Genomic DNA, 20912 nt, shown 5'->3' with positions numbered 1-20912 from the left:
CGGGGCCAATTTTGACCCCAGGGCTTTTATTTGAACAAACTTTGTAGACACTCACTAGAAGATGCTTCGTGCTTAATATCTAAACTCTAGCTATTTGAGTTTTTTCAAAGAAGATTTTGTAAGTTTTTGTCATACACATATAAGGAAAATGAATGACCCTTGGGGCGGGGCCAATTTTGACCCCAGGGCTTTTATTTGAACAAACTTGGAAGACACTCACTAGAAGCTGTTACATGCTTAGTATCTAAACTCTAGCTATTTGGTTTGTTTTTTTCAAAAAAGATCTTTAAAGTTTTTGTTATAAACATAAAAGGAAAATGAATGACCCCCGGGGCGGGGCCAATTTTGACCCCAGGGCTTTTATTTGAACAAACTTTGTAGACACTCACTAGAAGATGTTTCATGCTAAATATCTTAGCTCTAGCTCTTTGCATTCTTTAAAAGAAAATTTTTTAAGTTTTTACTATATGCATATAGGGAAAATCAATGACCCCCTGGGGCGGGGCCAATTTTGACCCCAGGGCTTTTATTTGAACAAACTTGGTAGACACCCATTAGAAGATGTTTCATGCTAAATATCTTAGCTCTAGCTCTTTGGATTCTTTAAAAGAAGATTTTTTTTAAGTTTTTACTATATGCATATAGGGAAAATCAATGACCCCCTGGGGCGGGGCCAATTTTGACCCCAGGGCTTTTATTTCAACAAACTTGGTAGACACTCACTAGAAGATGTTTCATGCCAAATATCTAAGCTCTAGCTTTTTGGGTTTTTTAGAAGAAGATATTTAAAGTTTTTTCTTTTGGTTGCCATGGCAACCAGAGTTCTGCATGGAATGGAATTCTTCGAACAACTTTGTTAAGGCTTCACACAAGGATCATCCCTGTGAAGTTTCATTATGATCTGCCTTATGGTTTCAGAGGAGATGTCGTTTTAAAAGTGTGAACGGACGACGTACGACGGGCGACGTACGACGGACGAAGAGTGATCCTTATAGCTCACCCTGAGCATATGCTCAGGTGAGCTAAAAATGTGAGAGTCGTTCATATAGTGCTTTGAGTATAAAATACGGCAGTACGTTAAGCCATTGCTAGAGCTGTATAAATGTACACACAAGAAAGCTTATACATTAATTTCATCTGTATTGTATTGTAACGAAGCTCGTGAATTATTAATTTGTCTAATATCTGCGGCACTGCAACAAGTTATTATCCGCAGTATTTAACACACAAAATAATTACAGTTATTATTGAGCGGTATTTACAAGGATACTATTTAAAATTATTGTTCTGATTTTATTTGAAGTACAAAACTGAACTCGATATAAGTAAACAGAACAAATACATCATCACTTACTATTTACTTTGCGTACATGTTTCAAAGTTTATGTCATTCAGAACCATTAGGCTTAAAAGCCAATGAGGTATACATATACACAACTTTATGACGGTTTATACATTTTACAATAATTCCATTATAACAATATATCTTGCAAACATAATTTACTTTGGAGAAGGTTTTTTCAATCTTATTCACCTTTACCAATTGTGACATATGAATACTTCGAACTAAATTTCAGGTTACCTCATTTCATTTTTTAAAGTCAATCTTTCAACGAAACAAAACGTAAAGGTGGCTGACTGGTATCATGATATGAAGATAAATGACCAATGTGCTAATTCTATGTGTGATTAGACTATTGTGCTAATTCTATGCTCGTGGACTTAAGCTATTGTGCTTATTTAGACACCGCTAACCATTTAATACAACGAATATCATATATAAAGGACAGCCAGTCGTGACAACACGATCAACATGCCAATCCATGAATGCCATACTTTAAAATTAAACAATTCCATGATTTACTCAAATCTATATAAATGATTTGTCAAACACATATACTGTATTAAAACAGTACCAGTATTAATATTTCGTTTACGTTTTTCAGTGTGTATGAAAGTTCCAAGCATTCTTATTATAATCTGATCAAGTCTATAAATTCGTACATATTTGGCCTTTGCAAATATTTTGATAATAAATATCTATGTCTAAGTTCATCGTATAACTTGTATATATAAATTATTATGATCAGATAGACAGAAAGTTTATAAGATAACATGATATGTGATGATATGTGCGATTCTTGTCTCATTTGTAGAAACAGACTTTTTCATATTTGATATATATAAAAACTTGTAAAAACTGGGTTCTGAAAACTTTTTCCGAATTAATGACGTAAGTAAAATTGTGTATCTCTCCTCTGTGTTCACTAAAATTAATGGATCAGGATCAAAATCAGGATCTGCATCAAGATCAGGATCAAAATCAGGATCTGCATCAAGATCAGGATCAAAATCAGGATCTACATCAAGATCAGGATCAAAATCAGGATCTGCATCAAGATCAGGATCAAAATCAGGATCTGCATCAAGCTCAGGATCAAAATCAGGATCTGCATCAAGATCAGGATCAAAATCAGGTTCAGAATCAAGATCAGGATCAAAATCAAGATCAGGATCAAAATTCAAAACTCAATAATTCTCCATTTTATGTTCTCGTAGACTGAAATTTAGAAATAAGAAATACAAGATGCGCGTTAAATAATTGATGCAAAAATTCGGCTTGGTCCTAATATTGAAAAGTTTTATCCCGTTATTCTTCTTTTGTATTGTTATCCGTCAATTTTATCCCAAAAAAATGAAATTCATTGCTAATAAGCAATTTTTTACATTTAAATTATGTAACGTATCTTTTTGTCTTGTATTTTAAGTTGTATTATCGTAATAAGAAAGTAGAGATGAGAAGTGGCAGCCTCGTCCTGATTCGTGCCGCTGTGTTCGACTGAAGAAGAGTATTGAGGGTCGAGAATCGAAGTTGAGAAGCATGCGGTGCTTGTAACGGGTAGGCCACATGCTTCTTGTTAGGAACACGGATGTTTGTTTAAACAAAAGCATGATGAAAATAGAAAACGAAACATTAGTATGATAAGCACATTTGACTTGAAAAAGAAAGAATATGTTTAAACTCTTTAACCTCAAAAAAAATGTAAACGTTAACTAACAGGAATGATTAATGCAGCAACAACTATATTCATACAAGTGCAAAACATCAAAGAAATGACAACATGCATTTTGCTTTAAAAAAAAAAGCTAAGACTAAAGTTCAGAATGATATATAAAAATAAGTACGTACAATATACGATCTCAGTGTCACAGCATTCCTGGGCTATATATGGTCTATGCTTAAATTTTTTAGTCCTCACTTTAAGTCTGGATATTTCCCCTATAGAAAATACGGTGTCACAACTCGTATCACTGATAGATATCGACATTGTTATAAACAAACTTCTTTCTTCTTATACTTTTCGTTATCAACTGAGTACCATTTCACAAAGAGAAACAAATATCAACCATTTATACCAATATCCTTTCAAGCTCTGCATATCAAACTTTCCAAACTTAACATCAGACAAATTGTCTGAAATTAATGTTAATTGCATGTTAATAACTATAAAATTATAGCTCTGGTACAGCATAAATCCATGGAGAATTACATTACCCACTTACTAAACATATACGTATCATAATTGTTCCATCAAATATAACAAGCCATTCAAAATAATACAAGTTTTGGAATACCTATCATAAGATACTGAATAATGCGGATTTTGGTTGCCAAACTTTGTTTGTTTAGTTTATCACAGATTCCTCCTTATACCTGATACATCCAGCCGCGCTCTGTTTTTCTGCTCGATGATATTTTTTGTTATGCACGTTATTTTGCACACGTTTCTAATTATACTTGAAGAGCTTTCTTAACATTACAATAAATTAATTTATGTTTTATACTCAAGGACAGTGAAAACGCACGGTCGGGATAATTGCATTTAAACAAGGAAAATATATTTCTTTTAAATATTTTTTCACAGTTTCATAAAACCGAATGCATTCCGGTCATTTAGATACCAAAGTTATGAAAAATGATTGCATTTTAATGAAGTTATTGCAAAATAAAAACAGTACCCGGAAAATCAAAAGTAACACTTTTGGCTAATTGTGATAAGATCACAACAGAAAAACAGATTGAACCAATTCATGGTTACTTTTTGAAATGAAATTATTTATTTTTAATTATTTACTTGTTTTACACACCTTTCTAGAAATGTTAGACACAAATGAGCAATTAAAATCTTTATGAAAATGAATATTAAACTATGCTAATGGTCAGTTTTAGAAATCGTAAAAGCTCACATGGAAATTTAATATCTATAAAAGGTGATATTTTTCAAACACTACTGAAGACTTGCTAGCAAATTGTATGCAATTGTTCTACAAAGAAACCATTACCGCTGGGTAGATTTAGGACAGATTCAGTCAAACAAAGCGCCAACCGTTTTGATGTCCAACTATGGAACGCCGTGACTGTCTTATGCTATCAATGTTTTTGCTATCTTGTGAAATGATGATATTATTTTGTCATTTAAGCATATTAACATGTGCAAATTACATCATATCTTGTCTAAAGACAATGCTGACTTGTTCAAACAGCATGTTAACTTGTCGAATAATCATTATGACATGTGCAGACAACATGTTAACTTGTCAAAGTATCATGATGACTTGTGAAAACGACATGTTAACTTGTCAAAATTTCATGATGACATGTGCAAGCAGCATGTTAACTTGTCGAATTATCGTGATGACATGCTCATAATACCTTGACAAGTTAACATGTGTTTTGCACAAGTCATCACGATTTTTTGACAAATTAACATGTTGTCTGCACAAGTCATCATGATAATTTGACAAGTTAACATGTCGTTTGCACAAGTCATCATGATATTTTGACAAGTTAACATAGCATTTGCACAAGTCATCACGATACTTGGACAAGTTAACATGCTGTTTGCACATGTCATCATGAAATTTTGACAAGTTAACATATCGCTTTCACAAGTCACCATGATACTTGGACAAGTTAGCATGTTGTTTGCACATGTTATCACGATGATTTGACAAGTTAACATACTGTTTGCACATGTCATCATGAAATTTTGACAAGTTAGCATGGCATTTGCGCAAGTCATCATTATACTTGGACAAGTTAACATGTAGTTTGCACAAGTCATCATGATACTTGGACAAGTTAACTTGCTGTATGCACATGTCATAACGATAATTCGACAAGTTAACATGCTGTTTACACATGTCATCATGGAATTTTGACATGTTAGCATGGCATTTGCACAAGTTATCATAATACTTTGACAAGTTAACAGTACGTTTTGACATGTCAGCATGATACAAGATAACATGTCATTTGCACAAGTCATCACGATTCTTTGACAAGTTCACATGTTGTCTTCACAAGTCATCATGGTTATTTGACATGTTAACATGCTGTTTTCACAAGTCATCATGATACTTTGACAAGTTAACATGCTGTTTGCACATGTCATCACGATAATTCGACAAGTTAACATGTCGTTTGCACAAGTCATCATTATACTTTGACAAGTTAACATGGCGTTTGCACAAGTCATCATGACACTTTGACAAGTTAACATGCTGTTTGCACATGTCATCACAATAATTCGACAAGTTAACATGTCGTTTGCACAAGTCATCATTACATTTTGACAAGTTACCATGTCATTTGCACAAGTCATCATTATACTTTGACAAGTTACCATGTCATTTGCACAAGTCATCACGATACTTTGACAAGTTAGCATGTTGTCTGCACATGTCATCATAATAATTTGACAAGCTAACATGCTGTTTGTACATGTTAGCATGTTCCTTTGACAAGACATGATGTAAATTGCACATGTTAACATGCTCAAACGACAAAATAATATCATCGTTTCACAAGATAAAAAAAACATTGATTACATAAGACAGTCACGGCGTTCCATATCCATCGGTCTACAATTTATCGGCTTCACCAGCGTTTTTGTACTACACTACAGACCGAATGGCGTCAGATTCCACAGGTGACTATCCGCACCGAAGATCTATGAGGCGACGATGTACATCTGCAAGAGACGCTGATGGAGGACATTGTCGTTTCCAAAGATCCCGACGGTGACATTACGAATAGACATTAATGAGTGACTTTGTTTTGGATTTTCATTTTGGTTTTTGCCTTTGTTAAGTTTGCATTACTGTGATGAAAAAGTGTGATTTTGGGATTTTCACCTTAGGTTCTTCGATTTAATGGTGTACATTTGATTTCAAACATTTCTAATTATTTTCAGTTGTTAAATGTGTGTTTTGTATTAAAGTAATGATATTATATCTAATTGAGTCGTTAGTGTTTTGTTTTCATGTAATAAAATGCATATAGTGCGGACGTGCGTTTTCATTGTCCTTAAGTATATATGAAACTGAAATCGCATTATTTTCGTCCGTATAATGCTCCTTTGTTATGGAGGGGTCGATGGCATTAATAATCAATTCACGATTGTTTTATATAAGTTACTAAATGTTTGAATCGGTATTTACGGTTTAGTTATCAAGAAAAGCCGGTTAGGTAGATCGACCGCCAATATAGAACTAAAATGTGTGAAAATCTACGTAAAAGTCAGACAAACAAGCGAAATGATGTTTCAGATATATTTTCTGCCTATTTGTTTCATTGTATATATTCTTGATAAAAATATTGTCAAGCCACATCGTTTGTCTGCCAGCTTGTCTGCAACCTAGTAATATAGTGACCTTGAGCTTGCCAATATTAACCCAAAGTGCATGTCTCACACTTGTAGTCATGAAAGTTATCATTTGTGTTACAATCAATCAATAAATGGTCCCCGTACACCTTAACTGTGACCTCTCTATGTAACCTTGACTTTTGTAGTAACGACCTGGATTATGTGTGCAATACTTAGCCTCACAATGGTGAAACATTTGTGCCAAGTTACATTAAAATCCCCTTATGAAGTATTGCTCCGAACAAGCATTTTTCAATGACCTCTAAGTGTGACCTTGACCTTTGACCTAGTGACCTGGTTCATGCACGTGACACTGCTTTTCATAGCGCTGAACATTTTTATGAAGTTTCATTAGAATCCGACCATAATTTTAGGACAAAAACTCTACATTTTATCATATTTAGTGACATTGACCTTCCCTATATTAATCTAAATTACCTGTGTGACCTTAACCTTTGCCGAAGGGACCTAAATTTTCCAAGCGACACTCTGCTTTAGAATGGTAAACATTTATGCCAAGTTATATCGAACTCCCTCTATGCATGTATAAGTTTTGGTCAGAACAAGCGTTTTTCAATGATCATTAAGTGTGACCTTGACCTTTGACCTAGAGACCTGGTTCATTCGCGCCACAGCTTCTCATAGTGGTGAACATTTCTATGAAGTTGCTTTAAAACTTTAAAATTCCTAAATGCGTTTTAGAGATATGCTCCGGACAAAATTGGACAAGTCCACCTGTCCGTCCGCCTGTCAGTGGCAAAACTATAATACGACCCGTGTTTTAGACGGGCGAAAAAAAAATCCACAACAAACAAGGCGTGTTGGTATAAAAGCGTTGGGGTGTAAGCGGGAGTCGTTGAAAAGAAAATACTTACCGGTGATGACAAGTAACAAGACAGGACACCATAAAACGTATCACCATAACACAACATGTTACAATACACAAGACATAAGGAACGCAGACGGGTACCTCCTTGGATTGGTCAGTAGCGAAATCACTACTGAGGAGTTTTAACCGGTTTTAGGCGTACCAAACATCACTCTTAGCCACACTATGCTCCAATTTGAAGCGACAGGGTAATTTAAATGAATCACTTGCAAAGGAAATTCTAAAAATTGTCTTGGTTATGTAAGAACAAATAACTAAAATACCGAAATGATCATGTTAATTTAAATTAAAGAAGCGCCGCAATGCGACGAAAACCAAAGTATTGATGTTACAGGAATAAGGAATGAAGTATGGCAGGGACGTAAAAATGATGCTGTTATTTGTACCAACACAGGAAGTTGTTTTCAATAGTTCAAAATTAAAACATACCAGATATCTGAGAAACAATGTCAGATCGTATTTTCATGTAAGCTACACACATGCCAAGTTAAGTATCAATAGGTCAAAGTGTACTGAAGTTATTGAGTACAAGCTGAAAATTCTATTGCAAGAGAGTGACTTTGAACTTGCTCTCGGATATCTAAGTAGCATCCAAAGCTGCTTCTTAACAATTAAGCTACTCACACAGCAAGTTTGATGTCAATAGGTCAAAGCAAACTCAAGATTTTAGTGAAAACTGATTTCTCTTTTTAAAAAGACACATGGGTAGCAATATCAAGTTGCGTCTTGATATGACCTATCCATATACCAAATTTGGTGTCAATAGGCCTAAGTAAACTCAAGTTATCGAGCGAAAAAGTGAATTCTTTTTTTAGCAACAGTGACCTTGACAGTAATCACAGATCACGGATAAAAATTCAGTCCAATGACCATAACCAAAGTACTCTATGGAGTGATAAGAAAATCACCTACAATAACCCGAAAAGCAAAATGGTTAAAAGAACTATCAATCAAAGAGTCTTCTACTTGGTCCGTCAGATGCAATCAAATGAGGAAATCGTTGCGTCCAACTGTAATAGGGACGAATACTAAGTAGGCGGTATGAGGTCGTAGACTCTTTTTATAAAATATTTTATATTTTTGTTGAATACAAAGACAACAGAAAAAATACCCTTTATCTTACGGAACATTAGAACTAAGGCCTGTCAATACCCAGACATAAAAGAGATTTTAAACACAACCAAATTTTTAAATCAAATCTTAATTTTAATGATAGAAATAAATAAATAAATAAAATATTTCTGCAATTAATGGTAGCGACAGCTTTTTGAAGAGATTTTTTCGAGAAAAAGATTGCGTTCATTTTATCATCCACTAGACCGTATACCCTAGTAAATTAATTGAGAAATATATACCGCAATCATCATCGTGTATCTTATTGCCTAAGTCAAAGAAATGATCTTACGAAATAACATAATCCCTATTATTGTCAATCCAATCGATAACACTAATTCCCATGTAGATTATCAAATTACCATTGACCATAGACCATTGTTTAAAAACATTAACTTGCTTACATGTGTCAAAAGCAATGATGATACACTGTGTCACATGACCTAGACGGTGACACAGTTGTAGGCAAAGCATGCATGCGTGGTATTAAGAATTTTTACTTCAGGTACTAGACCTTAACCCCTTCAAAAACTTATGATGCATGAACGCTATTTTTAAAAAGCTGAACAGTGTTATCTATTAACTTGCACTGGTGCATGAACACTACTGAATACAAGGTGAAACAATACAACCAATTAACCTGCACTGGTGCATGAACACTACTGATTACAAGGTTAAACAATACAGCCAATTAACCTGTACTGGTGCATGAACACTACTGATTACAAGGTGAAACAATACAACCAATTAACTTGCACTGGTGCATGAACACTACTGAATACAAGGTGAAACAATACAACTCATAAACCTGCACTGGCGCAAGAACATTACTGTACGCTATTTATACAAGCTGAAACAATGCAATCTATTAACTTGCACAGGTGCATGAACGCTATTTTATACAAAGTGAACAATACTACCAATTAACCTGCACTGTTGCATGGACACTACTGAATACAAGGTGAAACAATACAACTCATAAACCTGCACTGGCGCAAGAACATTACTGTACGCTATTTATACAAGCTGAAACAATGCAATCTATTAACTTGCACAGGTGCATGAACGCTATTTTATACAAAGTAAACAATACTACCAATTAACCTGCACTGTTGCATGGACACTACTGAATACAAGGTGAAACAATACAACCCATTAACCTGCACTAGTGCATAAACACTACTGAATACAAGGTGAAGCAATACAACCCATTAACTTGCACTGGTGTATGAACACTACTGCATACAAGGTGAAACAATACAACAAATTAACCTGCACTGGTGCATAAACACTTATGATTACAAGGTGAAACCATACAACCAACTAACATGCACTGGTGCCTGAACACTACTGCATACAAGGTGAAACAATACAACCAATTAACCTGCACTGGTGCATAAACACTAATGAATACAAGGTGAAACCATACAACCAATTAACTTGCACTGGTGCATGAACACTACTGCATACATTAAGGTGAAACAAAACAACCGATTAACCTGCACCGGTGCATGAACACTAATGAATACAACCTGCACTGGTGCATCAACACTACTGAATACAAGGTGAAACAATGCAACCAATTAACCTGCACTGGTGCATGAACACTAATGAATACAAGGTGAAACAATACAACCAATTAACCTGCACTGGTGCATCAACACTACTGAATACAAGGTGAAACAATGCAACCAATTAACCTGCACTGGTGCATGAACGTTACTGAAAGAAGATAACACCCTATAACCCATTAACTTGGATGATTTTTATAAATCATTTACATAAATAAGCTTAGATTACGTTAAGACCAGGATAACTCAATATTATACGGATATTTGGAAAACTGACATACAAAAAGTACCGAAATTACGAACCTATGTTACCCTTAAGGACAATTTTATAACAGAAAAATATGTGTACAGTTAAATTTGAATAAAAATGAAAGATCAATGTTATCTCAGTTTAGGTGTGGCATTCTACCGTTAAGGATTGAAACTGAACGTTATATCAGTGAAACACCAGAGCAGAGAATTTGTTTGTTTTGTCCAGATAATAAAATAGAAGATGAAAAACAATTTTTAGTCCAATGTCACTTTTACAACAACATCAGAGTAGACATTGTTAGTGAACAATTTATGAATGAAGATTTTATGAACATGAACGATGATATAAAAATGAAATATCTTGTTGTAAGTTTTCCACGAAAAGTAGCTAAATACCTTGTTAATGCTTATCTTAAAAGAAAGAAATCCTTGTTCAATCGTTGAAATATTTATCCTGTAATATTGATGATGTGTACAGTATAATAATTTCATGTGAACTATTTATAATGTATATATGTTTCAGGTGACTTATTGGTCCATTGGGCCGGGTGTTATGTTAAATTATTTAATTTCGTTATTTGTAAACTGTCATACACATGTCACTATAATAAAATATTTACTTACTTACTTACTTACTTACTTACTTACATTGACGCAGTATCAATGTTGGACAATGTCTGTGGCGAACTTACATAAGAGCAAACAGTTTCGACCTATTTTCTGTTTCTTTTATTAGGATCAATATGATCATTTACGACCCAGTTGGCGATTTGAAAACAAGTTGTATTCTGAATTATACGTAATGTATATATTTGTCTTTTGATTTTTTTTCTGTTTTGACATCTAATTCGAAGTTGTGTAAATACCTTAAGGGCAACTTAAGTCTCATTCTTATCCAGCTGAATGTTTTGTAACTCATAATTCCATTTCTTATGAATACAGATCAAAAATGATTATCACATCTATCCCGAACACATAATTGTAATTGTAAAGCTTCAAAGAAATCAAGAAATGCTACAATTGATTCATTACTTAAAACTAAATATAGTGTTAATTAGAATTTTAATTAATTAAGATAAACTTGTACATTTATATTAACCTTAATTAAATAAATACAAAATATCGTATTCAAACATAAGGCTATTAAAGTTCGGGGATAAAAATTAATTTAAATGGAAGGTTAAAAATCATTCCACTGAGCAAAAGAGGTAAAACAAATTTACCATTTCTGATTATTTTCTGAAAAAGATTGTTTTGAATAATAGTTATATCATAATATAACCTCTTATAAATGAAACTTGTTAAAAGAAAATTTTGTCTTTCTGAAGTTAATATATTCTATAGTAGAAATTATCATGTAAATATTAATACGTACAATTAATGTCGTCAGAGTTGGAATGTACATGATGCTTAGATAGTGCACGAGTCTGTTTTTTATTCCGTTTTTTCAGACTTGATATTTCCACTATAGAAAACAGCGTTTCACCACCTTGTACTGACATTGTTTATATAATAATGTTACCAGATTTTAAATAAGTGTCCGAATTTCTAGCATTTAAGTATGCCAGAGGTTCTTACACAACTAATCAAGGACATATTTCCTCAATATAAAATGAATGAGAAAATGTATTTCAAAATTTGACAAATTTTGCGTAAATTTAAAATAAATCAACCAATTTAGCAGCACAAATCCCTCGTTTTCAGTAAATACTTTATTTACCTAAACCGTCATACGTAAAATAATCAGTTACTTTGTTATGAGGAAAGTCATTTAACAAATCCGCACAAGGTGTATGCCTGCTTAATGATTCAACAGTTCTATACATTATTTTATATGCTTAAACATCTGTTACTGAATTTCAGAATATTAAATTTCATTTAGCTTTTGTAAATAGTGCCTATATAATCGACTTTGTTTAGTAATATCAAAATAGATAACAATTTGATATCCTTTAAGCAAGTAAATACATTTTATATTGTATAGCCATAATATCATTTGAAACTATTTCCATTTAGACGGGGACATGATCACAGAAATATGTCGTAACTTAAACATCAATGTTCTTGTAATGTGTAAATAATTAATACAATGATTCAAGCGGAAACAACAGTATGTTATTTCTAACATGTCCAAATATGTAACAATAACAAATTGTATCATTTCTCAATAGCCAGTTTTATTTCGTGATGTTCCAATCGAAATTATTTATGAGTCCAAAATTATCAAATCGTTCGCGATTTATAGCCCATGTCGGCTCAGTAAAAAATGTTCAAGTATGAATTAAATCTGTTATAGACAGGACTGATTTTAAGAAATATGAATGCTAGAGGCATTTTATAATACAAGTAATATCTTGAGTGTTTTAACCTAAGACGGGTAGGCTGAAGACGATGAGGGTAGATACCAAGAAAATAAAATTGACCTTGACCTTCAAAAGGTCAATTCAAAATGGCCGCTTAAAAATACTATAATATGTCATTAAGACTATGATACAATATGATGCAATTAATTATTCTTATCAAAATCAAATGATTATTCAATATTCTCTTAGTTTATACAATTGTTAAGTTAATTAATAACAAAATTCTAGTAATATATAAGATTACGTAAAAATCACCAAATAACAAGGTCATAAAGGCCATATATATTTTATTTCGCAAAGCATGATTATTATTATTATGTAAGGTAAAACTGCATTTCGTTATTAAACTAATATCATATTTAAGAATTTGATACTGGAGCTTTGAAAGAACTTGACTGTGTTATGCAATAAAGCTCTCAATATGGTTTCATATGTATATTTCACATCACATGCCCATTCGTTATACATGTATGTACACATGCCAGTATTTGGCACAGTCTGAAACATTGGCTTGAATAAGTCGTTTAGTCTTTCAATATGTTGTTTTCTGATTTTTGTTTACTGGTCAAGAATGTGACAAAGGCTAAGTCGGTCTTAAAAATAAAAACGATTAAAGGGCAGATTGAAATAAATTAAATTATTAGCATTTCCAAAAACGCTAGAACTCGCCATTCAATCGTGCAAAAAAACTCATTCCTGAACAAAATAGCTGATGTTTCTTCTCTTTAAGAGAAATATTCCATATATTGTTTACCTTGTAGAAGCCTACACACTGGCCCGGGGGTTCGTATATGAAGAAAGTAGTTTAATTCTATATAAAGCTAACCCGACAAAAACATGGCGGATGGCGTGCACAGTAAGGGTTCCTTTTTGAGGTTTTTTGTTTTTCAATTTGTTTTCATGTGGCATTAAATTATGTATTTTTAATGGCTTATGGCACGCGTTGTTCAGAGAAAAACAATCTTGTTGTTTGTATATGTCGTCACCCAAGAACAACAACAATAACAAAACATCTAGGTAAGGTAAGAAAATTAGGGTTGACTGGGTTGGAGATTCCTTAAGAGACATTTTTTTTTTATTTTAGGGTTTTTATGGATTCCACTGCAAAACAATAAGGCTATGAGTGTATCATGCCACGATCTCATTTGACTTTGAACCTAGGTTGGTCAAGGCTATCGGTAATTTGAGCTTTGAATATTCAATTGCAAATGCAACTGTAACGCTTTCATTTTCAAATCCCACAAGAATCAGCTGAAACTCAATTGAGAACCTGGTGAATATTTAAAATTTTTGTCAAACAGGTTATATGCTTGAGCTGAGGAAGTTGTTAGCATTTATTAGCGTGGTTTGTCTTAAAACAAGTCTATTAGGACAAACGAACTTTTACGGGTGTCTTAAAATTAACATTAGTGATTCCAACACTAACTCATCGGTCCTTAAATACTAGTAGGACTAATTGTCCATATTTTATTTTTGGAGGGTGGGGGGGGGCGGTAAATCCAAACAAGAGGGCCGCTGAGTCGCTCACCAGAAACAACGGCTTTACAGTGTTGGAAATTATTTTTCAAAAGGCAAGTCCAGCTCTTTCGGCAAGTTTAGCTCAACTTTAACTTGCCCCTCTAGTAATATACTTTCACAACACTTATTGTTTTAGCTTCTTTTTTTTCATAATAAAAAATAGGGCCTCTTAGATGGCCCTAGATCACTCATCAAACCCATCATTTTATTATTCACAATATAAATTGAAATATTTGCCCTAATATTTTGGAAAGGCTTTGTTAAAAATATGTATGTTGCAAGTGTGTTCCTATGAGACTATGTAGAATAAATGCAGGATTAATTTTGACTGGACATTTTTTTATAACTTTTTTGAATGAAAACACAAAATGTCACTCACATGCAAAACATGTAAGGTGTAGATGTTTGAAGTTTACAATTTGGGACAACAAATTTTTAACACATTCTGTATGGTGACATAACTGTACCTCAAAAAAAGACAATCGGTCAAACAGTGTAAGAAATATGAAAAGTAGGCCATATCAAAATTCAATTCAGCATCAGAAATTACACACCTAGTCCAAATTTCAAGTCTGTATGTCAAAAAACACAAGAATGAAGGTCAAATTATATCAAAAATATCAAAAGTAGGTCAGTTGATATCAAAATTCATTTCGGCATCAGAATTTACAAACCTGGTCCAAATTTAAAATCTGAATGTCAAAATACAAGAAAGTATGTAGGTCAAATGGTGACAATAATACCTAAAGTAGGTCAGCTGGTATCAAAATTATCAAATTACACCCCTGGTCCAAATTTCAAGTCTGTACATAAAAGACAAAAAAGTAGGTAAAGCGATATCAAATATATCATAAGTAGGCCAGTTCATATCAAAATTCAATTCAGGATCAGAAATTAAACCCCTTGTCCAAATTTCCAGCAGGTACATCAAAAAACGACAAACTAGGTCAAACAATATCAAATAATAATATCAAAAGTAGTCAGTTCATATCATCTTAATTCATTTCGCATCAGAAATTACATTCCTGGTCCAAATTTCAAGTCTCTGTACATCATTCCAAATTTCAAGTCTCTGTACATCAAAAACAAGAAAGTATGTGCAATGGTTTCAAAAATATCAAAAACAGTTCCACTGATACCAAAATTCAATTATGCACATGAAACTCAGGTTCAACAGTCTGTCCCAAAATTTGTTGAAATGTGCTTTTTCCAAGTTTAAATCCAATTCAACCAAAAAAAAATGAAAAAAATACAATTTTTAACAAAATTCAATAACAAAATTGAGCATACAAATTCATCTTTCAGGAGAAACAAATTTAATGTTTCTTTAGGCCTACTTTTCCTGGTTAATGACCTACAAGTGACCTTACAATGATGCAATAGGATGTCCGATTTCTAGTGCTGAAAGATATTTACACATCATAAACAGGTCATGACATTAAGACTTTCTCCAAGCCATTGAACCTCTTTTGGAAAAATTGAATAACATATATGTACACATTCCAACATGAGTTGTTTCCCTTTTATTATGAAAAGATATCCTATATCATAGAAATTTATTGAAATTTATGAAATTCTTACTGAAAATGTCTAATTTGGATAAAAGAATAAATAAACTATGTATGGGAAGCTGCATATCCTATTATAGGCCAAGTAAAGTTGGTCTTTTCTATAAAAAAAAAAGAAAAGATTTTTTAATGACACTTATAATCATTATATTTACACTGTGACCTATAGTGTGAAGAGTTCAAAACATAACATATCTACTTTGTGTGAAGTCAAAACACATATATATAATTATAAAAAGACTGTGTATCCATTGTCAATATTTTCTAATATTAAATTTGAGCATAGAATATCTTTAAACTATAATTTGAAGAAATGCCATGACCTGGGGAATTAAAGCTTTAATAGCTTAAACAGGGCCAATCAAATTAATATGAGCAAACTTGATAAAAGACTACCTAAGAATGCTACAGACAAAGTTTGGTGATCATCCATCAAATATTTCAGTAGGAGATGATGTTCAAAGGTTTTTCTATATTTAGCTTTAGCGGCCCCTTAAAGGGGCCAATCAAATTAATATGAACAAACTTGATAAAAGACTACCTAAGAATGCTACAGACAAATTTTGGTGATCATCTATCCATTACTTCTGAAGAAGAAGGCGTTAAAAGGTATTTCTATTTTTAACTTTAGCTGCCCCTTAAAGGGGCTAATCAAATAAATATGAGCAAACTTGATAAAAGACTACCTAAGAATGCTACAGAAAAAGTTTGGTGATTTCAGTAGGAAATGATGTTCAAAGGTTTTTCTATTTTTAGCTTTGGAGGCCCCTAAAAGGGACCAATCAAATTAATATGAACAAACTTGATAAAAGACTACCAAAGAATGCTACAGACAAAGTTTGGTGATTATCCATTAATTAGTTCTATAGAAACAGACGTTTAAAGGTATTTCTATTTTTAGCTATAGCGGCCCCTAAAAGGGGCCAATCAAATTAATATGAGCAAACTTGATAAAAGACTACCCAAGAATGCTACAGACAAAGTTTGGTGATCATCCATCAATTAGTTCTATAGAAACAGACGTTTAAAGGTATTTCTATTTTTAGCTAAAGCGGCCCCTAAAAGGGGCCAATCAAATTAATATGAGCAAACTTGATAAAAGACTACCCAAGAATGCTACAGACAAAGCTTGGTAATCATCCATCTATTAGTACTGTAGAAGAAGATGTCTAAAGGATTTTCTATTTTAAGCCATAGAGACCCCTAAAAGGGACCAATCAAATTAATATGAGCAAACTTGATAAAAGACTACCCAAGAATGCTACAGACAAAGTTTGGTGATCATCCATCAATAAGTTCTGTAGTAGAAGATGTTTAAAGGTTTTTCTATTTTTAGCTCTGTTGACCCCTAAAAGGGGCCAATTGAAATGACATGAGCAAACTTAAGTGTGACTGTCACAAGGATGCTACAGACCAAATTTTAGGTAAATCTGCCCAGCAGTTTCAGAGAAGAAGACGATTGTTGACGCATGACGACGGACGCCGGAGTATCCCCCTTTGATACATATAGCTCACCCTGAGCCTTCGGCTCTGGTGAGCTAAAAATGTATGGCGGTTAGAGACTAGTGGTGGAGAAGTGGTAGTAAGAACTGATAAGCAAGCATACGGTCATGACAGTCTTCGGATAACTCTTTGGGAAGCTCGCTCTCAGATTAAATAATGTTGCCGTTGATTCTGAGTGTCTTGGGGACTTAGGTTTAGTGATAGTGGTGGTTATGGTAGCTATAGGAAAGGCTATGTCCCAGTGAGTAATGGTGGGGGAAGAGTAGTTTAAGAGTGACTCAGCCTCTGACCATTTAGTAATGTTGGGAGTAAGGATAACTGCAAGAAAAGCGGTGTCTGAATTATATAAATATACCCAGTGATTTAGTGGACCATTACCTTTAGAAACAATTTTTATGCCTCTAGCATCTTATAGAGGGCAAAATTCTCAAAATCAGTCCTGTCTATTATCTGCATGATTACAAAGTTACAGCAATTAAAGCAAATTCAATCATTTAAACCCTTTGCGGAAAGGGTCAAAAAAAGTCCAGTGTCAATTTGTAAAATTTTCAACAGGGAGGGTTTTTTGTAATTTCTTTTTCATTCGTCCAATAAAAATTAAAATTTGGGTTTAATTTTTTTAAAATAAAAAAAAAAAAGAAAAGGCTTTTAAAAAAATTTTTTCAAAAATTTTGACCCTTGACAGCCAATTTTTCAAAAAAAGGTCAAGTCTACTGTTTTTTGGAAATATTAAATCAAATTTTGTCAAAGGATTTTTTTGTTAAATTAGGGAATCGGGCCAAACCCAAAACTTCCCAAATTATGACAATTTAACCCCAAAGTCAAATTCAAAAAATTTCAAAGGCCCGAATTTCTTTGGGGGAATTCGAGCCAAATTTCGCTATAAACTTTTTTCGATCTTCGATGTAAATTTGGCGTACTTCCGGTTTTTTTTATTTTTGTTATAAGGGAAAACCTGGGATACCTTTTTTTCGCATTTAAGTTTTAATAATGCAGGGTTTATTTTTCCAAGCTTTGTAATTAATCATTCGTAAATTATATGCCTATGCTTTGAACTCAAACAATCCCCTAAAAAATTTTTAAATCTTTTTTCAAAAAAAGTGTTTATTTATCTTTTTTTTATCACCCATTCATCATCTTCATCTTTCATCATAATCATCTATATCACACTTATTTTATTATTATAAAACTTTTACCGACAAAGGGTTAACAAAGGACTGAATTCTCCTGATACTTATTTTTTTTAACCTTGGGGATTTGGATAGGATTTTCTGATAATCCCCTCACCGGGGGGGAAAATTCTTAAAAATTTGAGTTTTTCAAAAGCTAAATTTTTTGTGGCTTATGTGAGAAAAGTACTTTAAAAAATCAGTGCCACTCGAAATAAAGGGTTATTTGAGAAAAAAAAATCAAAATCGTCAGCTTAAAAAATGTTTAAAAAAGGTTTATTGGCGCGCTTCCCATTTGTTGATCAACCCTTTTTTGGGGGGAATACAGTTTTCTCGTTTTCAAGTAAAAACTATCCATCTATCAAAGGAAGTCATTACTTCATATGCATGTACAACTATTCACTTAACCTCCGCTTTATTTGTTCATATTTAATAAAGAGAGATGTTGATTTGAATCGGGCGATTTATGTACTATTTCTTCTTATCTATAATTTTTAAAACCCCCATCCCAAATTTCCATCACTTTTTCATTTATAAATGACTCAACAAAAATTTATCTTGTTTAAAATATCATCTGCTTTTTTACTTTAAGAGATTCACATTTAAGCTTTTCGTAAGTAATTATTTTTAAAAAAAAACAGTCAATTCTTTTGTTTAAGTTATCTCTATCTTGTTGTAAATTCTACCTATTCTTAGTTGATCTAAGATGGTGTTTTCAAGATAAAGTTTTTTCTATTTTGGGAATGCATTTTTTTAGTGATAAGTTTGGGCCCAAAAAAATTATTTAAAACCAATTTTCTGTTATCCCTCCCGGTTTTATTTTAACCCAATTTGGGGCAAAATGGAAATTTTTGTTTCTAAAATTTTGAGCACATTTTCCAGGGACAGTTTCCAGCATTGGTTTGGGTTTTTTTTTTTGGGGAACTATTGCTTTTTTAAATCATTCTTTACAAAAATTTTTTTTAAGTTTTATCCAAGCTGTCCCAAAATTGTCTGCCACTTTATTGAAATAGATAAATGGTTTCATTTCATAGCTTAAAATAACAGAAACTTTGTTATTAATTATCTATTTCAACATCTTTTCCCATTAGATTTAATCATGGATTGTTTATTATAAACTTATATAAGTACCGAGCACTGTCAAGCCACAATTTGATCTAGTTGTTTACCTGCGGATAACTGCGCATATAATTACCTATAAAATGGTTATAAGAAGTTTATACACAAAGTGTATAAAGTGCCATACGAAAGCCTAATAGTGTCAAGTGAAATAAAAAATAAAAATGCAAAGGCGTTATTACGCGAATCAAAAGGCGAAATAACGCGAATCAAAAGGCGTAATAACGCGAAAAAAAGGCGTAGCAACGCAAGAAAGGCGAAGTAATGCGAATAAAGGCGTTATAACGCGAATCAAATGGCGTAATAACGCGAATCAAAAGGCATAATAACGCGAATCAAAAGGAGTAATAACGCGAATAAAGGCGTTATAACGCGAATTAAAAGGCGTATAACGCCTTTATTTGCGTTATAACGCGAAACAAAAGGCGTAATAACGCAAATCCAAAGGCGTAGTAACGCGAATAAAGGCGTATTAACGCGAACCAAAAGGCGTAATAACGCAAATTAAAACGCATTTTAATGCGAATTTAATACAATATTTATACTAATCAAATGGCCTGGTAACGTGAGATAGGAAAACTTAAATTGATCTGAATTTATGGCTCAAGATATAAACTCGTATAGAATAATATAATATACATTTACAATAACTATCATTCCATTTGCGCAGTAATAATGCAAACTATTTATTATAAACTAATGAAGACTCTTTAATATTTGCCAATATAAGGTGACTTGGTGCCTTGTAGGTTCATTGGACTGGACGTAAATACAGTTACTCTGAATTCACATGTATCACAATATTGATTTTACACATGCCACTATAGTAAATGAATTTCTTTTCTTATGTTATCTTATATCTTATCTTATCTTATATGTGCGTCATATGTTCAATTATCGGATATATCCTGTTTGATTACCTTATCTTATCTTATCTTATATGTGCGTCATATGTTCAATTATCGGATATATCCTGTTTGATTACCTTATAACCTCTAGTATTTTCTAATTATGTGAAAACCATTCCTAATTAAGTTATAGGTGATACGCTATAGGTAACAAGATTTGGGAAAACGTTAGGTATAAGTTAGTCACATTAGGGTGATTATTGATAGGTATGCTTAAATGGGGGATAGT

At 32.9% G+C, this 20912-nt stretch overlaps 1 protein-coding gene across 3 annotated transcripts in view; it reads right to left on the bottom strand.

Moving 5' to 3' along the window:
* Window positions 1–20912, bottom strand: part of LOC132747832 (short transient receptor potential channel 7-like) — a 218009-nt gene that overhangs the window by 174580 nt on the left and 22517 nt on the right. Inside the window, exon 1 of one of the 3 annotated variants that reach the window (XM_060737357.1) lies at window positions 11911–12127. The exons of 1 other annotated variant lie outside the window; for it this stretch is intronic. In XM_060737357.1, the coding sequence (XP_060593340.1) occupies window positions 11911–12037 (127 nt within the window). In that variant the 5' untranslated portion in view covers window positions 12038–12127. Of the gene's footprint in view, window positions 1–3190; window positions 3735–11910; window positions 12128–20912 lie in introns of those variants that run through there. One more of the 3 variants, XM_060737355.1, reaches the window with a different exon arrangement.

The sequence above is a fragment of the Ruditapes philippinarum genome, unplaced genomic scaffold (genome assembly GCF_026571515.1).
Source record: "Ruditapes philippinarum isolate M1 unplaced genomic scaffold, ASM2657151v2 ctg1669_1_1_1_1, whole genome shotgun sequence".
NCBI lineage: Eukaryota > Metazoa > Mollusca > Bivalvia > Venerida > Veneridae > Ruditapes > Ruditapes philippinarum.
This window is presented reverse-complemented; position numbering and strand designations above follow the sequence as displayed.